An 18,933-nucleotide genomic window follows, 5' to 3' on the forward strand; every position below is an offset into this window, starting at 1 on the left:
CTTTGGCTAATGTCTGTGAGGCTAGTTCATGACTTACTTGAACTAAGGGAGGTGGGGGACATGACAGTGCTATGTTTATAAACCAGTGAATCTCTGGCAACTTTGAATGTGTTTAGTGACTGCCTGCATGTTTTATATTCTACTACTTTCTGAATTTGTTTTATTTTTGCTGAATAACCACATAACTCAAAGAAATTCGAATGTAAACGCTTGTTGGTTTGTACATATTGAAATCCCAAAGTTTACCGGAGTATCCTTTTTTAGCTGTGAGACTTACAATATGTGCCTGGTGTGTCATGCATGATTCATGCAAATCTTTTCTCTCCTGGGGCAGCGGTGTGACATGGTGGGAGAAGCAGGAGTGAGTGGGTTTGATAGAATGCCAGAAATGGGTTTGATTCTGAGCTTCACTCTCAATCTCAATTTCCTCATCAGTACAATAGGGATAATAATACCTTCCTAACTGGGTTGTTTTCAGGATTAAATGAGATAACATACATAAAGTGGCAAGCTCAGAGCATGGCACAGAGCTGCGATTCAGTAAATGTTAATAAAGAAATCTAATGAGTAGATTTTGGGGAAAAAGCCCTTTTGAATTGTAGAATATTGTTGGGGAAAACATTTTTAAAAATTATGATTTGTATGTAGATTTAGTAACATCTTGCCAAATTGAGGCCTTGCTAGGTCTGGTGTAATGAATAGAGGTTAATTATCAAATTTAATTAAAATTCTAGGTCCTGCCAAAATTTTTAAACAAGGTTTTGTTTTAAATAGTTAAACATACATGTTTGTTTGCAGTGTCAACAATTCTGAAATCTATACTAGTGTAAAGGTAGTTAGCTTAGTCCTGTTCCAGAATTTTACAAATCTGAATTGTTGGGGTATACTGTATTTGAAAGAAATTAGAATGCTTCAGAAATTTTCTAGAAAAATACTTTATAATTATCATGAACAACTTTTTTTTTCTTAAAGTCTGTCTCTTACGCATATGCTTATAGGTAAAAATTTTAGCTATGAAATAACTCCACATTGATGGATATTAACTAGACTTATTGTGGTGATCATTTTGCAGTACACACAATGAATCTTCATGTTGTATACCTAAAATTAATATAATGTTATATGTCAATTATATCTCAATTTAAAAAAAACCTAAATCATGTGATGTTGTTTTGGTAGCAGTCTGTCTTCAGAAATAGTTTTCTTACCTTTGTTATTTTGTGTCCTTCATTTTCACAGGAGCTGACAAGTGCTTTGGTGCATATAAAACTACATCTTTTCATTCAGATCTTTACACTTGCATTCTTCCCAGCAGCAATATGGCTTTTTCTTCAGCTTTTGTCAATCACACCCATCAATGAATGGCTTTTAAAAGGGTATGTTTAAATATTTTGAAGGGTCCACTTTTAATGGGGTATCTTTAGTAACATTATTATTTCTGTGGTAACTATACACAAAAGGGCTTATGTGTCATATAAGGAAATAAAAAGTTTTAACATTATTATTATTCTTTAAAGTGATAGTGTTTCACCAAGGAACTTCATTAAAGAATTTTATAACAAGAATCTTAAAATATACACTCTTGCTAAATGATAAGGTTCTAGGAGAGACAATTTTCTGTTGGGAGAAAAATGGAAGGCACTACAGGACGTAAGGTCTGTGTGCATGTGTGTAATGTAGGCTGTCAACTGGGTGCTTTAACTTTTGTGTTCTATATCTTACCAAATGTATACAGATACTGGCTGACTATAATATGTGTTTTTAAAATACATAGGAAAGAAAAAATATATAGAGGGGACAAACATTTACTTTTTCACTTGTTCTGTTTTACGATTGATAGGATAATTGAATTAGCAATAGATTTTTTTTTCATGTTATTTTTTTCATGCTATTTTTTAATTTATTTTTTTAACATCTTTATTGGAGTATAATTGCTTTACAATGGTGTGTTAGTTTCTGTTGTATAACAAAGTGAATCAGCTATACATATACATATATCCCCATATCCCCTCCCTCTTGTGTCTCCCTCCCACCCTCCCTATCCCACCCCTCTAGGTGGACACAAAGCACCGAGCTGATCTCCCTGTGCTATGCGGCTGCTTCCCACTAGCTATCTATTTTACATTTGGTAGTGTATATATGTCCATGCCACTCTTTCACTTTGTCCCAGCTTACCCTTCCCCCTCCTTGTGTCCTCAAGTCCATTCTCTACGTCTGCATCTTTATTCCTGTCCTGCCCCTAGGTTCTTCAGAACCATTTTTTTTTTTTTTTAGATTCCATATATATGTGTTAGCATACGGTATTTGTTTTTCTCTTTCTGACTTACTTCACTCTGTATGACAGTCTCTAGGTCCATCCACCTCACTACAAATAACTCAATTTTGTTTCTTTTTATGGCTGAGTAATATTCCATTGTATGTATGTGCCACGTCTTCTTTATCCATTCATCTGTCTATGGATACTTAGGTTGTTTCCATGTCCTGACTGTTGTAAATAGAGCAATAGATTTTTATTAGAATCTTTTCTCCAATTAAAAATGTTGCCATGTTTGTTAAAAGGATTTAATGATTTTTAAAAATTATTTGAAGTGGTTTAAAACTAACCACATTTTAGCATCATGGTATAACAACTATAACACTGAACTTAAAGCCTAAAGATTGCACTCTGACCTTGTCCCTAAGTTGCTATGTGACTTTGAGGAAAGTCATTGAATAGTCTTGAACCTCAATTTCCCTGTGTATAAAGTGAGGATAATCATACTTTTATTGCCTGCTTAGTAATGCTGTGGGGATATCAATTGAGATCACTTATTCATTCATTTATTCAAGTCATTTATTCAGCTCCTTCTATATGCCAGGAATTATCATAGGTATTGGAGAAACAACAGTGAACAAAATTGGCAAGTTAGTTTTGCATGTCAAGGACACTCTAGGTGTGATTGTCAATAAATAAGTAAATAGATGATCAAGATAGAGATAAGTGATCTGAAGTAAAACTGTGAGATATGGATGGTTGAGAGGACAGGCTGGTGATTAATTTAGACTGCAGAGTTCTGGGGGCAGAATGTTCTAGGTAAAGAAAACAAAATGTGTAAGGACTGGAACAAGCCTGGTGTATTCTAGGGTCAGGAAAGTGACAATGATGGCCAAAGCCTGATGATATAGAGGACGAATAATGTGACTTGGGGTTGGAAAGATGGATAGGATCCTGGTCATGCACAGCCTTGTAGGCTTGTAAAGCATTCAGTTTTTATTTTTAGTGCTGCAGGAAGCTACAGGAGGGATTTAAATGAGAGAACAATATGGTTCTGATTTATGTTTGCAAATGATTCTTCTAGTTCCTGTATGAAGAATAGACAGTAGAAGAGCCTGAGAGAAAGCTAGGAGACCAGCTTGGAGACTAGTGTGATGAGGGAGCAGCTCAGAAGAAAGAAATGGATGTATGGAGGATATATTTTAAAATTAGAGCTCTCAGTATCCATGGGTGGATAGGTTGGGAGAGAGAAGGACAGGGAGGAGTCTGGATTTGGGGTATGAGCCACTGGCTGATTGGCGGCATCATTTTCTTCGCTGGAGGAGAAATAGGTTGGGACGAGAGCAGGAAATCAAGAGTGCTGTTTTGGCCAGATTGAGTTTGAGAGAATGAACATAAAATTTCACCAGACAGCGTAAAATGCTACATAAATGTGATGACATCATTTTAGAGCAACAAAGTATGATGCATATAAAGAACCAGTATTTACCAAGTATCTGCCCTGTATAGAGCACTCAAGAAATTGGAAGATATTAACTCATTTTCATTGTATTCAGGGAACTTCCAATTTAGTTGGATAGGTAGGATATATATACATACATATAAAACAGTAACCAATAAAATGGGGCAGCATACGATTTGTTAGATAAATGGTGTAATCAGTTAAAGGGGAAGAGGTTCAGCAGGGGTTGTGTACTCCTAAAGAAGAGAATTCAAACATGAGGCATTAGTGGGAGACAAAGATAAAAAGTTTCCTTAAGGCCAAGTTGCAAGAGACTGGAACTACTGGGCTGAGGAGTTTGAGTTTGAATCTGTAGATGATGCAGAGTTCTTAAATGTGCTAAACAAGAGAACCACATGCTAAAAAATGGTCATTAAAGAGGATTATCTGATAGTATTGTCCTGGGTATATAAGCAGAGCAGAGTAGAGTTTGTAATCACAGTATGCTAAATAAAAAAAAGCATACAATTCTCAGCTCAGGATATTAAACTTAACGGAGTACAAACTTAGTCTATCTCACTTAGAGAAAGCTCTTCCTCACTCACTTTTTCTCCCTTCCCCTCGCAATTTGAGAGTACACACTTAGTATGTTAACTGGAGGGAATTGCCGACTTCTACATCAAGATCCTGTTTAAATCACTGAGATAAATGTATTCTGAGCACGCACTCCTTACCTTGCTGTGTTAAAGAGAAAGAGTGAAGGTAGAGAGAGCACTGAGTAAGCGTTTAGAAATGTCCAGACTTGGGCGAAAAGCATCTGAAGGGGAATAATGACAACAGTCATGGAAAAGAATGGAAAGTTGGTTGTGGAGATTGTTTGGTTTATTAAGAGTGAGTGGAGCTCCACTTAACTCCAAAGTTTCAGACTGGATCATTAGGAAAAAAACTGTCCCATTGGCAGAAATAGGTTAATTGAGAGGCAAAATTGATTTCTTAGAAAATACATAAATTCAACATTAGACATGTTTTGTTTATGGTGGCAGTCATAAGCAGCTACGGATTTGGGAATGGAGGTTAGGGTTAGCAATAGAAATTTGTAAGTATTCATATAGATTCACATTTGCAAATAAGATTGAGAAGAAGACAGGAGAAAACTTGAATGGGCTGGTTTAAAAGACAGGAGATAAATTAGAATGATACTGTACTATGGCAACCAAGAGAATAGAGTGCTTTGAGAAGCAAGGAGGTAAGGAGAATGAATATAGGGAAAAGGATGTTGGATTTGGTGATTGGGAGATTGCTGGTTACTTATAAGGTTACTGCTTTTACTAGAAGGGGCATAAGTCAGATTCCAGGGGAGTAAAGAGAGAATGAGCTTTGGGGTCATGGAGGTAGAGCACAACAGTGAGCCACAGTGGAAAAAGTAAGATTACATCCTGAGGAGGCAACAGTACTAATTTTGAGGTTAGTTATCTACATTTGTGTGTTGAATATTCTGCCTCCTTGAAGGCAGGAATGATGTCTTATATTTTTTTTATACCCTTGTGTAGTGTCCTACCTATAGAAAGTATATGTATTCAGTATATATCTTAGAGATTTTTTTTTTAAGATATGGAGAACTCTCCTTCTTTGTACATAGAGGGGAAGAGGCCAGATGAGAGGGAAAGATTGAAAAAGTTAGATTGAAAATACCTGAGAGGATCTGTTCCTTGTATTGGTGGTAGAGAAGCCAGAAGGCAGAGAGCCTGGAGGGGTAGGCCTTGGTAAGCCTTTGACCCTGGATTCCAGAATAAAAGTTTAACCCAAGATAGGTGATTTTGTGAGTTTGGTCATATTATTTAACTCCTTTCTTAACTTCAGTTTTCGGAAAAATGAGAATAATAATAGTATTTATCTTAAATACTTGTGAGGAATAAATGAGTAAAGTGTCTAGAACAGTATCTACTACAGACGGTAAAATCTCAGTAGTATTAGTGATGTTGATGGTAATGATCACAAGGAAGGCTCAGAGACTGGGAATTCATAATCAGACAGACTACTTCAGCAGCACTTGGGAAAACAGACCTTAAAAGAAGACCACGTTAAAGTGAATTGAACTGGAAGTTCCCTATAAGGTTTTTTCTTAAGTTTTCAGTCAAAAATTAATGAAAACTTTTTATTTTTATTTTTTTTACTTCAGAGCCAATATAAATTCATTGCATAAAGATTAGACAATATATTAATACAAAAGTGAATAAAAATGACCTGTGATCCTACATTCAAAATATTAGTCAGATACTCTGTGTCCTTGATTCCTTGTATAAACTTCCCACTTTAGTTGGGCTTTGTCCCCAGAGTATATATTCTGTATGAATGCTGAGGAATGTTTTTTATCTTTAATACTTGGATTTACTACTCATAATTTCATTTGCTTGTCATGCAATGTGTTTTCTATTCTAAACTAAGAGAATAGAATTCTTGTCACGATCTTGGGAGTATACACATAGTTTAATAAAAACCAAATTTAGAATAGACACTAGAATTTACTATAGGGTCTGAATCTAAGAAGTATATGATTATGTCATGCCTATTTTTATAATGATACTACAACAGCATGAAAATGTCTTTTATGAGATGAAAGTTTGAGAATTGCTGTTATGTGGAAAAGAATCTGCAAGAGGTTTTAAAGTTTTATTTTTGCCAAAAACCTTCCTATAAAAAATGTAAGGAAAAGATACCTGAAAATAACTGACTATATACACTTACGAAATGATTAACCATTTTGGTTATCTTTCAATGACTACACTTACCATAACCTGACTGTTTTTTGAATTGTATAAGAGCTTAAATAATTTTAAAAATAAAATCACCCAAGTCTGTGGAATGGAGTGAGAGCTTCTATTAAGCCACGTTGCCTCATATAGAATTGTCTAAACTCAAAAGGGCGTGTGCATCAGTAAACATTCTCCTATTTTCATTTACTCAGCTCTGCTATTTTAGAATGAATGTAGTGAAAACTATTTATAATTGAAAACAAAAGCCTACTTATGGTTGCTTATTTTTTTCTTTTTCAGGTTGCAGACAGTAGGTTGCATGCCTCCCCCTGTGTCTTCTGCAGTGATTTTAACCAAGGCAGTTGGTGGAAACGAGGTAAGTCACAAGGCTAACTTTGTTTAAACATAAGTGGGTGCTATGCTCTTATTTTATATTTTATTTTATTTTATTTTATTTTATTTTATTTTATTTTATTTTATTTTATTTTATTTTATTTTATTTTATTTTATTTTATTTTATTCTATTCTATTCTATTCTGTTCTATTTTATGATGGAGTCATGTCACAGAAAACACATAACCATAGCAGCTTATGAAAGAACTGGGTGGATTCATGTATTAGGATGATGCTAAAATTGACAATAATGAGTGGAATTTAGGATTTCAAAGAGAAGAGCAAGGGAGGTGAATGAAATAGAGATGGTGATTTTTCTACCTCAGTGGGAAATGAGGAGACAGAAGACAGTGAATCCAAGGCAAGGGACTTTTACATCCGAGACTCAAGAACTGAGGACACCTGCTATGGCCATTCCTTAGTTCTTAAAAAATTTGTAGCAAACTAAATTCATGGAAAAAGGGTCAATATGAGTTTAATGGCAAATGAAGATGATATAAAAAAGGAGAAATTAGGCCAGGTTTCTAAGATGAGTTCAAAGAAATTATTCAACTACTAGGAAACTGTGGCCAAAGAAGAGTGCTTGTATATTGGGATGGCAGTTGTCCATTTTGGGAGCTACTTATAGGTGGTTTTTCTTGGCTGAAAGACCCTACGACTTTATACTGAGGGACTCTGCTTTGTAGTAGCTTATTCCTCCTTTTCCACTAATATTTTATCATTCAGAAAAGAATACTATTGAATGAGGGAGGATATAAATGTTCCCACTGCAATTCGTTCTTAGGATTTTGCATTCTTTGCATCTGTTTTCATCTTTATTCACTTTATTCAGTACCTGCTATATTCCTTTTATAAAAAAGTTTATTGAAGTATCATCAACATACAATAAACTGCACAAATTTAAACAATTTAACATTTTGATATATGTATATACTTGGGAAACCATCAACACAATTGAGATAGTGAACGTGTTCATCACCCTCAAAAGTTTCCTTGTACTGCTGTGTAATCCCTCCCTCCTGTCATCTTCCCCAGGCAACCTCTGATCTGTTTTCTGTCACTATAGATGTTTGCATTTTCTAGAGTTTTATATACAGTAAGTCCCCTACATACGAACCTTCAAGTTGCGAACTTTCAAAGATGCGAACGTGCGTTCCATCGATGTCAGGCGTGAGTGAAATTGCACCTTGCCCTCCGTCTCCTATTGCTGACAGCTCTATCCTCTCCCACCTCCTCTCCCTCCTCCAGTCAGTAACTCTTCTTGCCTGTTTACTCGATGCCAACCCCTGTATGCCAGCTGTTGTACTGTACTATTGTACTTTTCAAGGTACTGTAGTGTAAGATTAAAAATGTTTTCTTTATTTTTTGTGTTTGTTTTTTATGTACTATTTGTGTGAAAAGTATTATAAACCTATTACAGTACAGTACTATATAGCTGATTGTGTTAGTTGGGTACCTAGGCTAATTTTGTTGGACTTACGAACAAATGGACTTATGAATGCGCTCTTGGAATGGAACTCGTTTGTATGTAGGGGACTTACTGTAACGGAATCATACAGTGTGTACTCTTTTTTTTTTTCCTTTTCTTCTCTTACTCAGCATAATTATTTTGAGATTCATCTATATTGTGTGTATCAATACTTCAGTCCTTTTTATTGCTGAATAGTAGTATTTTGTATGGATATGCCACAATTTGATTATCCATTCACTTGGTGATGGACATTTGGGCAGTTTCCACTTTTGGGCTATGAACATTGGTGTACAAATCTTTAAGTGGACATATACTTTCTTTCTCTTGAGAATACTTAGGAGTGGAATGGCTGGATCATCTAATAGGTGTATGTTTTAGCACCTTTCAGCCAAGGGAAGAATCACCAATAAATGTAAGTCATCTATAAACAGCTTCTGGAGTGGACCATATCTGTCAATATATAAACACTCTTCTTTTACCACCAGTGTATGTTTAACTTTTTAGAAATTGCCAAAGTATTTTCCAAAGCGGTTGTATCATTTTACATTTTAAATAGCAATATATGAGAATTGCAGTGTTCTACGTCTCATCAATACTTGGTATTGTCATTCTTTTTAATTTTAGCCATTCTAATATGTATGTAGCTGTATCTCACTGTGGTTTTAATTTAATTTGCATTTTCCAGTGACTAATAGTGGTGAGCATTCTTATCTTTCCATGTGTTTATTTGCTATCCATGTCTTTCTTGGGGAAATGTCTATTAAAATTTTGTTTTTTAAAAAATTGGGTGTTTTGTTTTCTTATTGATGAGCTTGGAGAGTTTTATATATTCTGGATATAAGCCCTTCATTTTATCTATATGCTTTTAAAGTGTTTTCTCCCAGTTTGTGTTTGTCTTTTCATTTTCTTATCAGTGTCTTTTGAAGAGCAGAATGGTAGTGGAAAAAGTAAAGGGTGGTTGGATTCTGTATGTATTTTGAAGGCGCAGGATATGCTGATGAATTGGATGTGGGGTATGAGAGAAAGAAAGGGGACAAGAATGACTTCAAGGTTTTTGACTGAGCAACTAAAAGGATGGAGTTTGCTGAGATGGAAAAGACTGCTATGTGAGAGCCGCTTTTGGGGAGTATTTAGTCTGGGTAGGCAAGGCTATACTGTGATAACTAAGAACTCCAAAATCTCAATGGCTTGTTAAGCATATAAGTTTATTTCTTGCTAATGGTACCTGTTCCATGTTGGTCAGTGGGAAGGTCTTTGCCATCACTAAGGAAGCCTGGTTGGTGGAGGCTCCATGTCTTGAAGTACACCATCTGGATGGAACACAAAACATTTTCAGTTGCCACAGCAGGGAAAGAGAGAGATTGGAGAATCACAATGGGCTTTTCATGTCCAGGCTGGAAATGATATATGGCACTTCTGCTCACATTACATTGGCCAGAACAAGTCATGTGGCCTTATCATGGGTTGTCATTCCTGTGCCCTGAAGGGGAGGGGAGCTGGACGTTGATGAACACTTGTAATGTCAGCCATATGGTAAAGATCAAGAGCTTATTTTTTTGATGTGTCAAGATGCCTATTACATATCCAAACGAAAATGTCAGTGAGCAATTAGAGATACAGGGGTTGAGAGTTGAGGGAGTGGCCTAAACCTGGAGACATAAATTAGGGAGTCATCAGTGAATAAATTGTATTTAAAGCCAAGATTGAGGATGAGATTCCTTAGGGAGAGAGCATAGATAGAAAAGAGCAGAGGTTCAAGGACTGAGTCCTGGAACCCGCCAACATTAAGAGGTCAGGACAATGAGGAATAACCAGCAAAGGCAACAGAGAGTATAATTAGTGAGACTGAATCAAAAACAAGAGAGCATGGTATCCTGGAAGCCAGGTGAAGAAGGGGTTTGAAGGAGGAGGGTATGATGAGCGGTATCAAATTCTGCTGATAATGAGTTGTGTAAGATGAATTCCGAGAATTGACCATTGAATTAAGGTATGTGGAGGTTACTGGTAACCTTGACCAGGGTGGTTTTGGTGGAGCGTAGTGGCAAAAGCTTGTAGAGTTGGTTCAAGGAAAACAGGAAGAGAAGAATTAGAGACAGGAGGTCTAGACCACTGTTATGAGGTCCTTTGTGATAAAAGGGAATAGAGAAATGGGACTATGCTTAGAGAGGGATGCGGGGTCAAGATACTTTTTTTAATGCAGAAAGGACAGTGTATTTCTATCATGATGAAAATCGTACAGCAGAGAGCAAGCTGTGGATTTAAGAGAGAGTGCTGGAGTAGTTTATTTGATCAAGTGGGAGACAATGGTATTGGGTTGTATGAGCTTAGGTAGGAGCTTGGACCATTTATTCATAATAACAGGAGGGAAGGCAGAGTGTTTGGCTATAGATCCACATAGATGGGTAGAAGGGGTACACTTGGGAGTTTTTTCTGATGACTTTCATTTTTTCTCAGCAGCAGAGAGTGATGATGGGGGTAAGTGCTATTAATGTTCGAGATGAGAGGAGAATATGCGGAATTGCCATGTAGATGGGGAGAGTGAGTCAACTGGAGAAGATGGTAGCATTGCCAGGCAGCACCAAGGACCCAGCTGAAATCAAGCCATGCATTTAAAGTGAAGCCAGGCATCATGGATGTGTGTTTTCCCTAAGCCACATTTAACTTCTCGGTGTAGGAATGGAATTGGCAGATAGTTGGATTTAACCAGCATTTCAGTATGCCAAGTAATTCTTTCAGTTGCCACATAATTAGTGAGGTAGAGAAGTTATTGGAGTCTTGGATTAGCACCTGCTATGATTATCTTTCTACTGCCTTCAAAGAATTTGAGGAAAGGGTCTCCTGTGGTATATCTGAGACTAATGGTAATTGGTTTAAAGGTGTCATTTATCTCTTTCTTTCTAATGTGATTCCCTTAAAAAACTTTTCTTTCTCAAATGACTTTTGGCAGAAGTTCAAAGTTCACTCATTTTCTTGTCATTAACATATAACATTTGTAATTGTATCTACATGTTCATTCCCCAGTAGATATTTAAATTATTTACATTAATGTTGCATGTTAATAATGTTGAATTTATGAACATCTCCTTCGTTTTCTAGCATCATTGGTCTAGTTCTTTAAATGTTTATATTGTGCAGCTTCATGATTGTCATTTTTTAAAAAATTTTATTTATTTATTTTTATTTTTGGCTGCGTTGGGTCTTCGTTGCTGCATGCAGGCTTTCTTTAGTTGCGGCGAGTGGGGGCTACTCTTTGTTGTGGTGCACAGGCTTCTCATTGCAGTGGCTTCTCTTGCTGCGGAGCACAGGCTCTAGGCATGCGGGCTCAGTAGTTGTGGCTCACAGGCTCTAGAGCACAGGCTCAGTAGTTGTGGCACACGGGCTTAGTTGCTCCGCAGCATGTGGGATCTTCCCGCACTAGGGCTCGAACCCGTGTCCCTGCATTGGCAGGCGGATTCTTAACCACTGTGCCACCAGGGAAGCCCTGTCAAGCATTTTTGAAGTCCTGGGGAATAAGACACAATTTTTCGTAAATATTGAACATTGAGCTTCAGAAATGAAGCTTTCAAAGTCCATTTTGGTCATGTCTTCCGATGTGCAGTGAATAGACTATTTTATATTTATGTCAGATTATGGAAGAAAATGATCTGTAGGTAAAAATATTAGATAATTTTAAGTTTCATGGTTTTCTAAAATACTGTTATAAGGTAACCGAATATAGGCTTTTGTTGAAATAAATGTAAGGGAATATTAATCTTTTGTATCATATATTGGAAAAATCTAATCTAAGGATAGAAAATGAATTTTTTGGTGCATGTAAATGAAAAGATCCAAAAGCTGAGTGCAGTGTCAGGTGCCATTAGGTGAAGGTTTTGATTCTACTTCACCATGATTGGCTGCTCTGTCTCACATACAGCGGCTATGTACCCACATGGTTTTTAGCATGGGGGGAAATTACTGGGGCACATTTCCATGTTACACTGTTCTTTCCAGCTGACCATTCTTTGCAGTGTTTATACATGTAAGAAAACTTTTTTCTTTCCAGATTTTGTGTTATTAAACTTATTGACCTTGAGTTTATGCTCTCAAATACTTATATATACATCTTTTAATACCTGTACACATGTTTAGCATATGCTCTCGTGTGTTAAAATGTGCGACTGTGTAGCATATTTGTATTTAATGATTTTGGGGACGTATGCAGATACAATAGTGTCATTTGAAATGATTCTCTTCATTTTATTTTGTAAAGTTGTTGTATAACTTAGAAGGAATTTTTTTTTTTTTCTGTTACTTATATACCTCTCATTGTAAATGCTTTTTTCCATAAAACTGTTACTGAAAGGTTTTTGTCATGGATTGAAAGTTATTGCATCCCTTAAACTCACGTCTTGTACTTTGGTGAGAATAGCCTTTTTACTTCTTGTTAAAGTTAAAAAACAATTTCTGTTTTTATAACTTAGATTGTTTTTGTTTCAGTGAGCCAATTAAAATTTATAATCATTTTTAGCAGCAGAGGGAACTCAATGTGTGTGCATAGCAATGCATGTACTGCTGGAATGCCAGCATATCCTTTAGGTATTAAAGTGAGACTGTTTAAGGGTATAGCTGACTGGCAGTCTTATTTCGTGGCTTTTAAATTTTAAACTACTTTCAATTAAGTATTGGAAACTTGGTTAGGTTCTTTTTTGTGATTGTTATTTATTCATTCCAGTGTTTTAAATGCAATTTTTCAAACCTGCAGGATTGTAGTGTGTGATGTTGACATGGTCTGATTGGTGGTGATAGTGGTAGTGTGTGTGTGTGTGTGTGTGTCCTAATTACATTGCCAAGTATAAAAAAGAAGATAGGTCAAAATGTTTTTTATTCTAACATGGGAGACATAGTATAAACACATATTTTTTGTTTAAAACTGTATACAGTTCTGTTCCAAATGTAAAGTTAGGTGGTAAAAGACATGATTTTTTTCCCAAAAGCCTTACATAGGTTTTAAACTTTATGGGATTTGCTAAGAAAATCATTGTACTTAAATTCAAGTAACTTCTGCCTTATAGTAACTACCACAGGGATTTCTTTTATAAAAGGCGTTTCTTTAAAAAAAAAAAAAAAACTGGAAAATTATTTCCCTAAGTTTGGAGGGAAGGTATCATGTGGTTTTTGTGTTGTTGTTATAGAGGTATTTTTATTTCATTTGACACTTATACTGTTGTTTAATGAAAAAGCAAGAGAGGTAGGGTTTGGGAAAAGATGCACTATCTCCTTTTACCTCTATTTCTTTTTTTGCAAACTGAGATAGGGAAGGATTCAGCTAAAAGCCCTTCCTCAAAATATGAAGTAAATATGAGGTCTTAATTCCCAAGTAAAGTTGCAAAGCTGTATAACTTTGTAAAATTTTGTGAGTCTGGGCAATAAACCAAGTAGGAGAGAAATGTAATTAAGGATTTCTACCTTCAAATATCTGAAGGAAAAAAGAAAAGGAAAACAAAAGCATTAAGAATTATAATAGAGGAAAATCAGAGCAAGTTAGGAAGGAATTCCCAGGCATATCTGAGAGTAATATTTTATGCTAAATACTATGTTCTCTGTGTTTAAGTCTGAGCCTGATAATTTGAACCAGGAAAGTAAAACACCTTCACCACTAATACCAGTGTACTGATAACAGGCATGTTATTTATGTTGGTCTGTTTATTTATTTATTTTTTCTCAAAGTGAATTCTATAGATCGCCCACATCTGCGTTATCTGGGGTGGTTAGAAAAAAAAAAAATCCCTTATCTCCACTTTAGACCTATTCAGTTAGAATGTGTAGTGGATGGGCCTCAGGATTCTCCCTCTTTTTTAAAATTATGAAATATCATATCTACAAAAAACACACATAATATCCAGTTAAAAGCATAATAATAAACACCACTGTGCCCACCATACAGCTTTAGAAATAGAATGTGCTAGTCAACAGTAGTTTAGCACCCACTTTATGTAGCCACTGCCTTTTACCATAGGGAATAAAAAAGGAGAGTAAGATCTGGGGCCTGCCTTCAAGAAGCCTACATTCAGTACATTCAGTGTCATGTTACACTATTCAAAACCTCTATTTCACATTAAAAACCTCACAAATGTAGGCAAAACAGAGTAGAATGGCTTTACATTGGCCCATATCATTAAAATCATTGTTTTTCTTTCTTAGTGTAGAAAAAAACCAAAATGTACCCCAAGTGAGCTCAGTCTCATTCAGCTGTGTAGGGCAGCCAGAAGTTCCATTTGGGGTTGTGGACTATGGTTGCTTCCTGTAGGCATTAAGCTGTCCTCTTGCTTAGTCTAGAGTTAAGATGGTGTGCTGCTTTTAGTGTAAACAGATTTAGCTGACGTTTTTATTGTGTTTTAGTTAACAGGCTGAAGGATTTTAGAACATTTTGGTAGTCATGCAGAATTCCAAGTACATTTTAAGGAAAAGTTTTGATTTCAGGTATGGTAGAAAGGTGACAAGTTGAAAATGTGTGTGTGTGTATGTGCGCACGTGTGCTTAATTTCATCGATGGAGTTATTGCCCAAATCTCTTCCAAGAAAACTTAAGAATGTCTCCCGAGCCAAGAAAATTATTACATGTGATGAACTCTTTAAGTCATTGACGAAGGTCATGGCAGTCTGAGTGTATTTAAAAAAGGTGTTCTATCTGCTTGGAAAGCAAATGAAGCATTCATTACGAACTTTAAAATTATAGCTATGAGAAGATTTTTGCTGGAGGTGAAAGATCAAGATCATCACAGTCCAAATGGAGATGGAAAGTTCAATTTCTGGCTGATCAGCAAGGCATGAAACACTTCAGGGTTATTTTGCATTATCAGTGGGGAGTTGATCTTGCTAATCCACTGCATGAAGATAAGGTTCACTGAAACATTTATAAAGGCATTTAGAGTAGATTTGATCAGCAGAGAGAGGACTTGAAGTGAGAAGGAAATCTGATCTGTCAGTCACTGTCTCAGCTTCAGCCATCACTGGGCTTTTGTGTGCCTTGCCTTTCTCTCCTGTTAAATGGGCTTGGTCACTGCTTTTGCTTGCAGTGGGAGTTTACTGGCCTCCTGGAGCAATCTTGTACAAGCCTGAAAAAGGCTGTCAGTGTTGAGCCCTCTTGCAAGCTGGCCTGTGTGTACTTTCTACCCTCCAGCCTCCTGTGCTCTCAGAGAAATGGTAACAGTTTTTCCTCTTTGACAGATGAAAGAACAGAAGTAATAGCAGCCAGAAATTCCATGTCCCTACTAGTCTTCCATTTCTACCTTTTAACTTTAGTCTCATTGTCTGTATTGGGTTAGCATTCTTAGGAGCCCTCAAAAGAGTTGACTGGGTTTGTTTGAAGCTGCTATAAAACTGGCTTGAAACATACCTAGACTTCCCAAGATTTTTGTGTGTAACTTAGAATTCTCTCATTTAACCCCTTAAAGCCTCTCAAATTGTCTTCCATTTCTACCACTCCAACCAAATGGGTCCTCTCAGTGGTTGGCAGTGATGTCTGTTCACCAAATCCAGTGTCCATTTCTCATCCTTCATGACCTGACTTCAACCTGTGACACCACACCTACTTGCTTCCAACTTCCTTTTGCTTCTCTGACCCTCTTCTCTCCTAATTCTCTTCCTATGTTTCTCATCACTCCTTTTCTTCTTACCTGGGTCCTTTCCCATCTGAATGGGAGCGTCTTCCAGGGACTTGATCTTGAAACACCTTGTTCAGCATCGCCAGATTCCTGTTTCCGAGCCCTTCTTTCTATAGCTGAAGTCATTTGACCCCCACCTTTGGGTCCAACTCTGCCTCAGACATAAGGACCAGTCCTGATCTTGGGTGAGAAGTATTTAAACAACACCAGCTTAACATGCTGGGTGCAGCATCACACCTGAGCTGCTAGGCCACCTGACCTTTTAGCAAAGGATGCACTTGCCGGGAAATCAAAGCAGGTGTTTGATTCCTGCTTTTGCCGTTACTCACCTAGTGGTCTGAGTGGTCACCAGGTAAGCCCTGGACCTCTCTGAGCCTTGGTTTTCTCATCTGAGGATCAATAGTGTTTGCATCCTTATTTCATAGAATTGCTTACAAGGATCTCATGAAATCATATGCAGAAGTACTTATAAATTGTGAGGACACGTATCAAGCAAGCATCAGCGTTATCCTCATTGTAGAGGTTTGTCACTGATGAAATCACCTAGTTTTCTGAGTCATTATCATTGCTTCCTCAAAGTTTGATCTAAGTCTATTCATTTACTCCATTCATTCATTCAAAAATATATGTTGAGTACTTACTATAGCTTCCTATATATCGTACCTTCATAGAATTTTCAGTTGAGTAAGTGATATAAAACATAAACAGTAAATTGCAATATAAGAAGGTTGGGGTTTAAATAAATTTACAAGATGGCAGGTGTCTAAATAAATTTAACAAACTGGGTAATCCCAGTTTATTAGTTTGTATTATAGATCCTCAACATTTTTGTATAAATATTTCTTACCATGACATGGAATATTCATGTCAGATATCCGAGATTGCCCCCTCTGGGAACTAAAGGGCATGGGAAGTCAAGTTACTTATGGAAAGTTTGCTTTGGGAATTTAGAACCAGATAAAGAGGACTGAACAGACCTGCAGGATGTTTCCTCTAAACTGTAATGCCTGGAAAACCACCCCGGGTTCCATTGTAACTAACAAACAAACAGACCACAGAAACAATCAGGTACCATGTGTCCTTTGAACAATTCTTCATAAACATTGGACATTTGTTATCTAATTCTTTTTCAATGTCAGATTGTCTGCATATATTATGACTAACATAAAACATTTTTCAATAATTTGGTTTATTTGTATTAGTTACATTTTAATAATCAAACTTCCTTTTTTAGGGAGGTACCCTGGGTCCATTAGTGATTTTGAGGAAACACTAGTCTAAACAACAACGCACTCATAACTTTTTTCTTAGTTAATCTTATTTGATTAATGTTCACATTTGTTGTATCTCATTATAGAGAATTTGATTATTTATACCTTCATTTCCAAATTCTGGGCAAGTACCTTTTTTAGGTTCTTTGGCTTATCTGTGCATTGACTACATGCCAGTTACATATATATTTGTATGTGTTTATAAAGTTGTTACTATTGAAAAAGGAGACTTATTCTCAATAATTTGTTAAACCATGGAATTACGATAATACTAATAAATTAAATCTGAGAAGACTTAGTTTCCTCTCTTGGCCCCATCGCTAACTAGCTCTGTGATCTTGGGTATTCTCTTTTTCAGCTTTTTAATCAGTTGTATGTAGGCAGGGTTGTTTTAGATGAATATACTTTGGGAAAAAACATATAAGGACTTATATAAATGAGAGGAGGTAATCTGTCATTTTAAGCTATTTACTTCTTGGTGAAATATGATCTACTTTATTGTGTTAATTGTAGATCTTTATGCTTTCTCAATTTATTCTCCCTATGAGATTATCCACTTCATAACAGAGAATTACATTATCCATGTATCTTTCATATGAAGATGCTTAGCATCTGTCAGTCTAAAGGAAACAAGCATAATCTTTACTGCATTGCTATGAACTTTGGAAATGACTCTTTTAAACTTTACTTGCTTTATGAAGACATCAGACTGTGTCTTCTAAGTATCTAATGAGAACATCTTGCTTAGTGCAGTAAGATTTTTTAAGTCAATTATTCATGACCAAGAACACTTAGACCCAAACTAATGGTCTGAATATATTGAGTGAGACTGAGCTGCATTCTAATCAAGTGCCAAGATATTAGACCTGAAGGGCCCTTTAAATGAGTGAGTTTCATTTTTTAAAAAAAAACACAGTCCACAGCTAGAAACTGAAAAGTTACTCTATGTGTCATTCACTCTCTCCTCTCCTCTCCTGTCTTCTTCCCTTCCCCCTCCTCCTCCACCTTTCTCCTTTCCTTCCCTTCCTTTTACTTCACTTTCTTTCATTTTGTAAAATAAATGCCAATTTACTAATTGGTTTTGGGAACTACAGTTTGAAAAACACAACCCTAAACTGTAGTGGAAACGCGCCACCTGTATTTCCTCCTGAGTCAGCTCCTCTGATCCTCTGGACAGATTTTCTGGCCTTTGGTCTATTCTCAAGGAGATTCCTGGCCTCCTATTACTTGCAGACAGTTCCTTTGGTGTTGGCCCTCAGACCAGTGTGAGAACTTTGTGTTTCTGAGAAGGTCTTCTGCCGCTTGTGATCAGTTCACTTGACCAGTCTGCCCCTATAATAGAGACCTCCTCATCTTCCAGTATCTTCCACTTCCAGTGGAAGTCCTGCCCATCAGTCAAAGACCCAGCTCAAATAATCATTTCCTTCTTAAGAAGCCTTGCAGATGCCCAGGCAGAAATATTAATCTTTTTTTTCCTTCCACAGGAGAGACTGTTTTTGTACACTTAATCAGATACTTTTGCATGTATTTGGCTCTTTAATCAATTTTTGACTTTTCTTGGCAGGAACTGCTTTTCTTTGTATCCCTTTAATGCAGTACAAGAGTATCCATAATAAAAATGGCAAAGGATTGGGGAAGCTAGAGAATGACTCTAGCTTTGTATGACTCTTAGTCATGCAATGGTCCCAGCAGAGTTGTTCAGAACAAT

At 36.5% G+C, this 18,933-nt stretch overlaps 1 protein-coding gene across 4 annotated transcripts in view; it reads left to right on the top strand.

Annotated features, from left to right (window-relative positions):
- SLC10A7 (solute carrier family 10 member 7) overlaps positions 1 to 18,933 on the top strand; it is a 263,100-nt gene that overhangs the window by 11,328 nt on the left and 232,839 nt on the right. For 3 of the 4 annotated variants that reach the window (XR_009701044.1, XM_061191620.1, XM_061191619.1), the window contains exons 3-4: positions 1,240 to 1,376; positions 6,749 to 6,824. Coding sequence is in view for 3 of the 4 variants with exons in the window: in XM_061191620.1 (XP_061047603.1) it covers positions 1,240 to 1,376; positions 6,749 to 6,824 (213 nt within the window). In the remaining variant the exon portion in view is untranslated. The remainder of the gene's footprint in view (positions 1 to 1,239; positions 1,377 to 6,748; positions 6,825 to 18,933) is intronic. The other variant, XM_061191621.1, reaches the window with a different exon arrangement.

The sequence above is a fragment of the Eubalaena glacialis genome, chromosome 5, assembly GCF_028564815.1.
Source record: "Eubalaena glacialis isolate mEubGla1 chromosome 5, mEubGla1.1.hap2.+ XY, whole genome shotgun sequence".
Lineage (NCBI taxonomy): Eukaryota > Metazoa > Chordata > Mammalia > Artiodactyla > Balaenidae > Eubalaena > Eubalaena glacialis.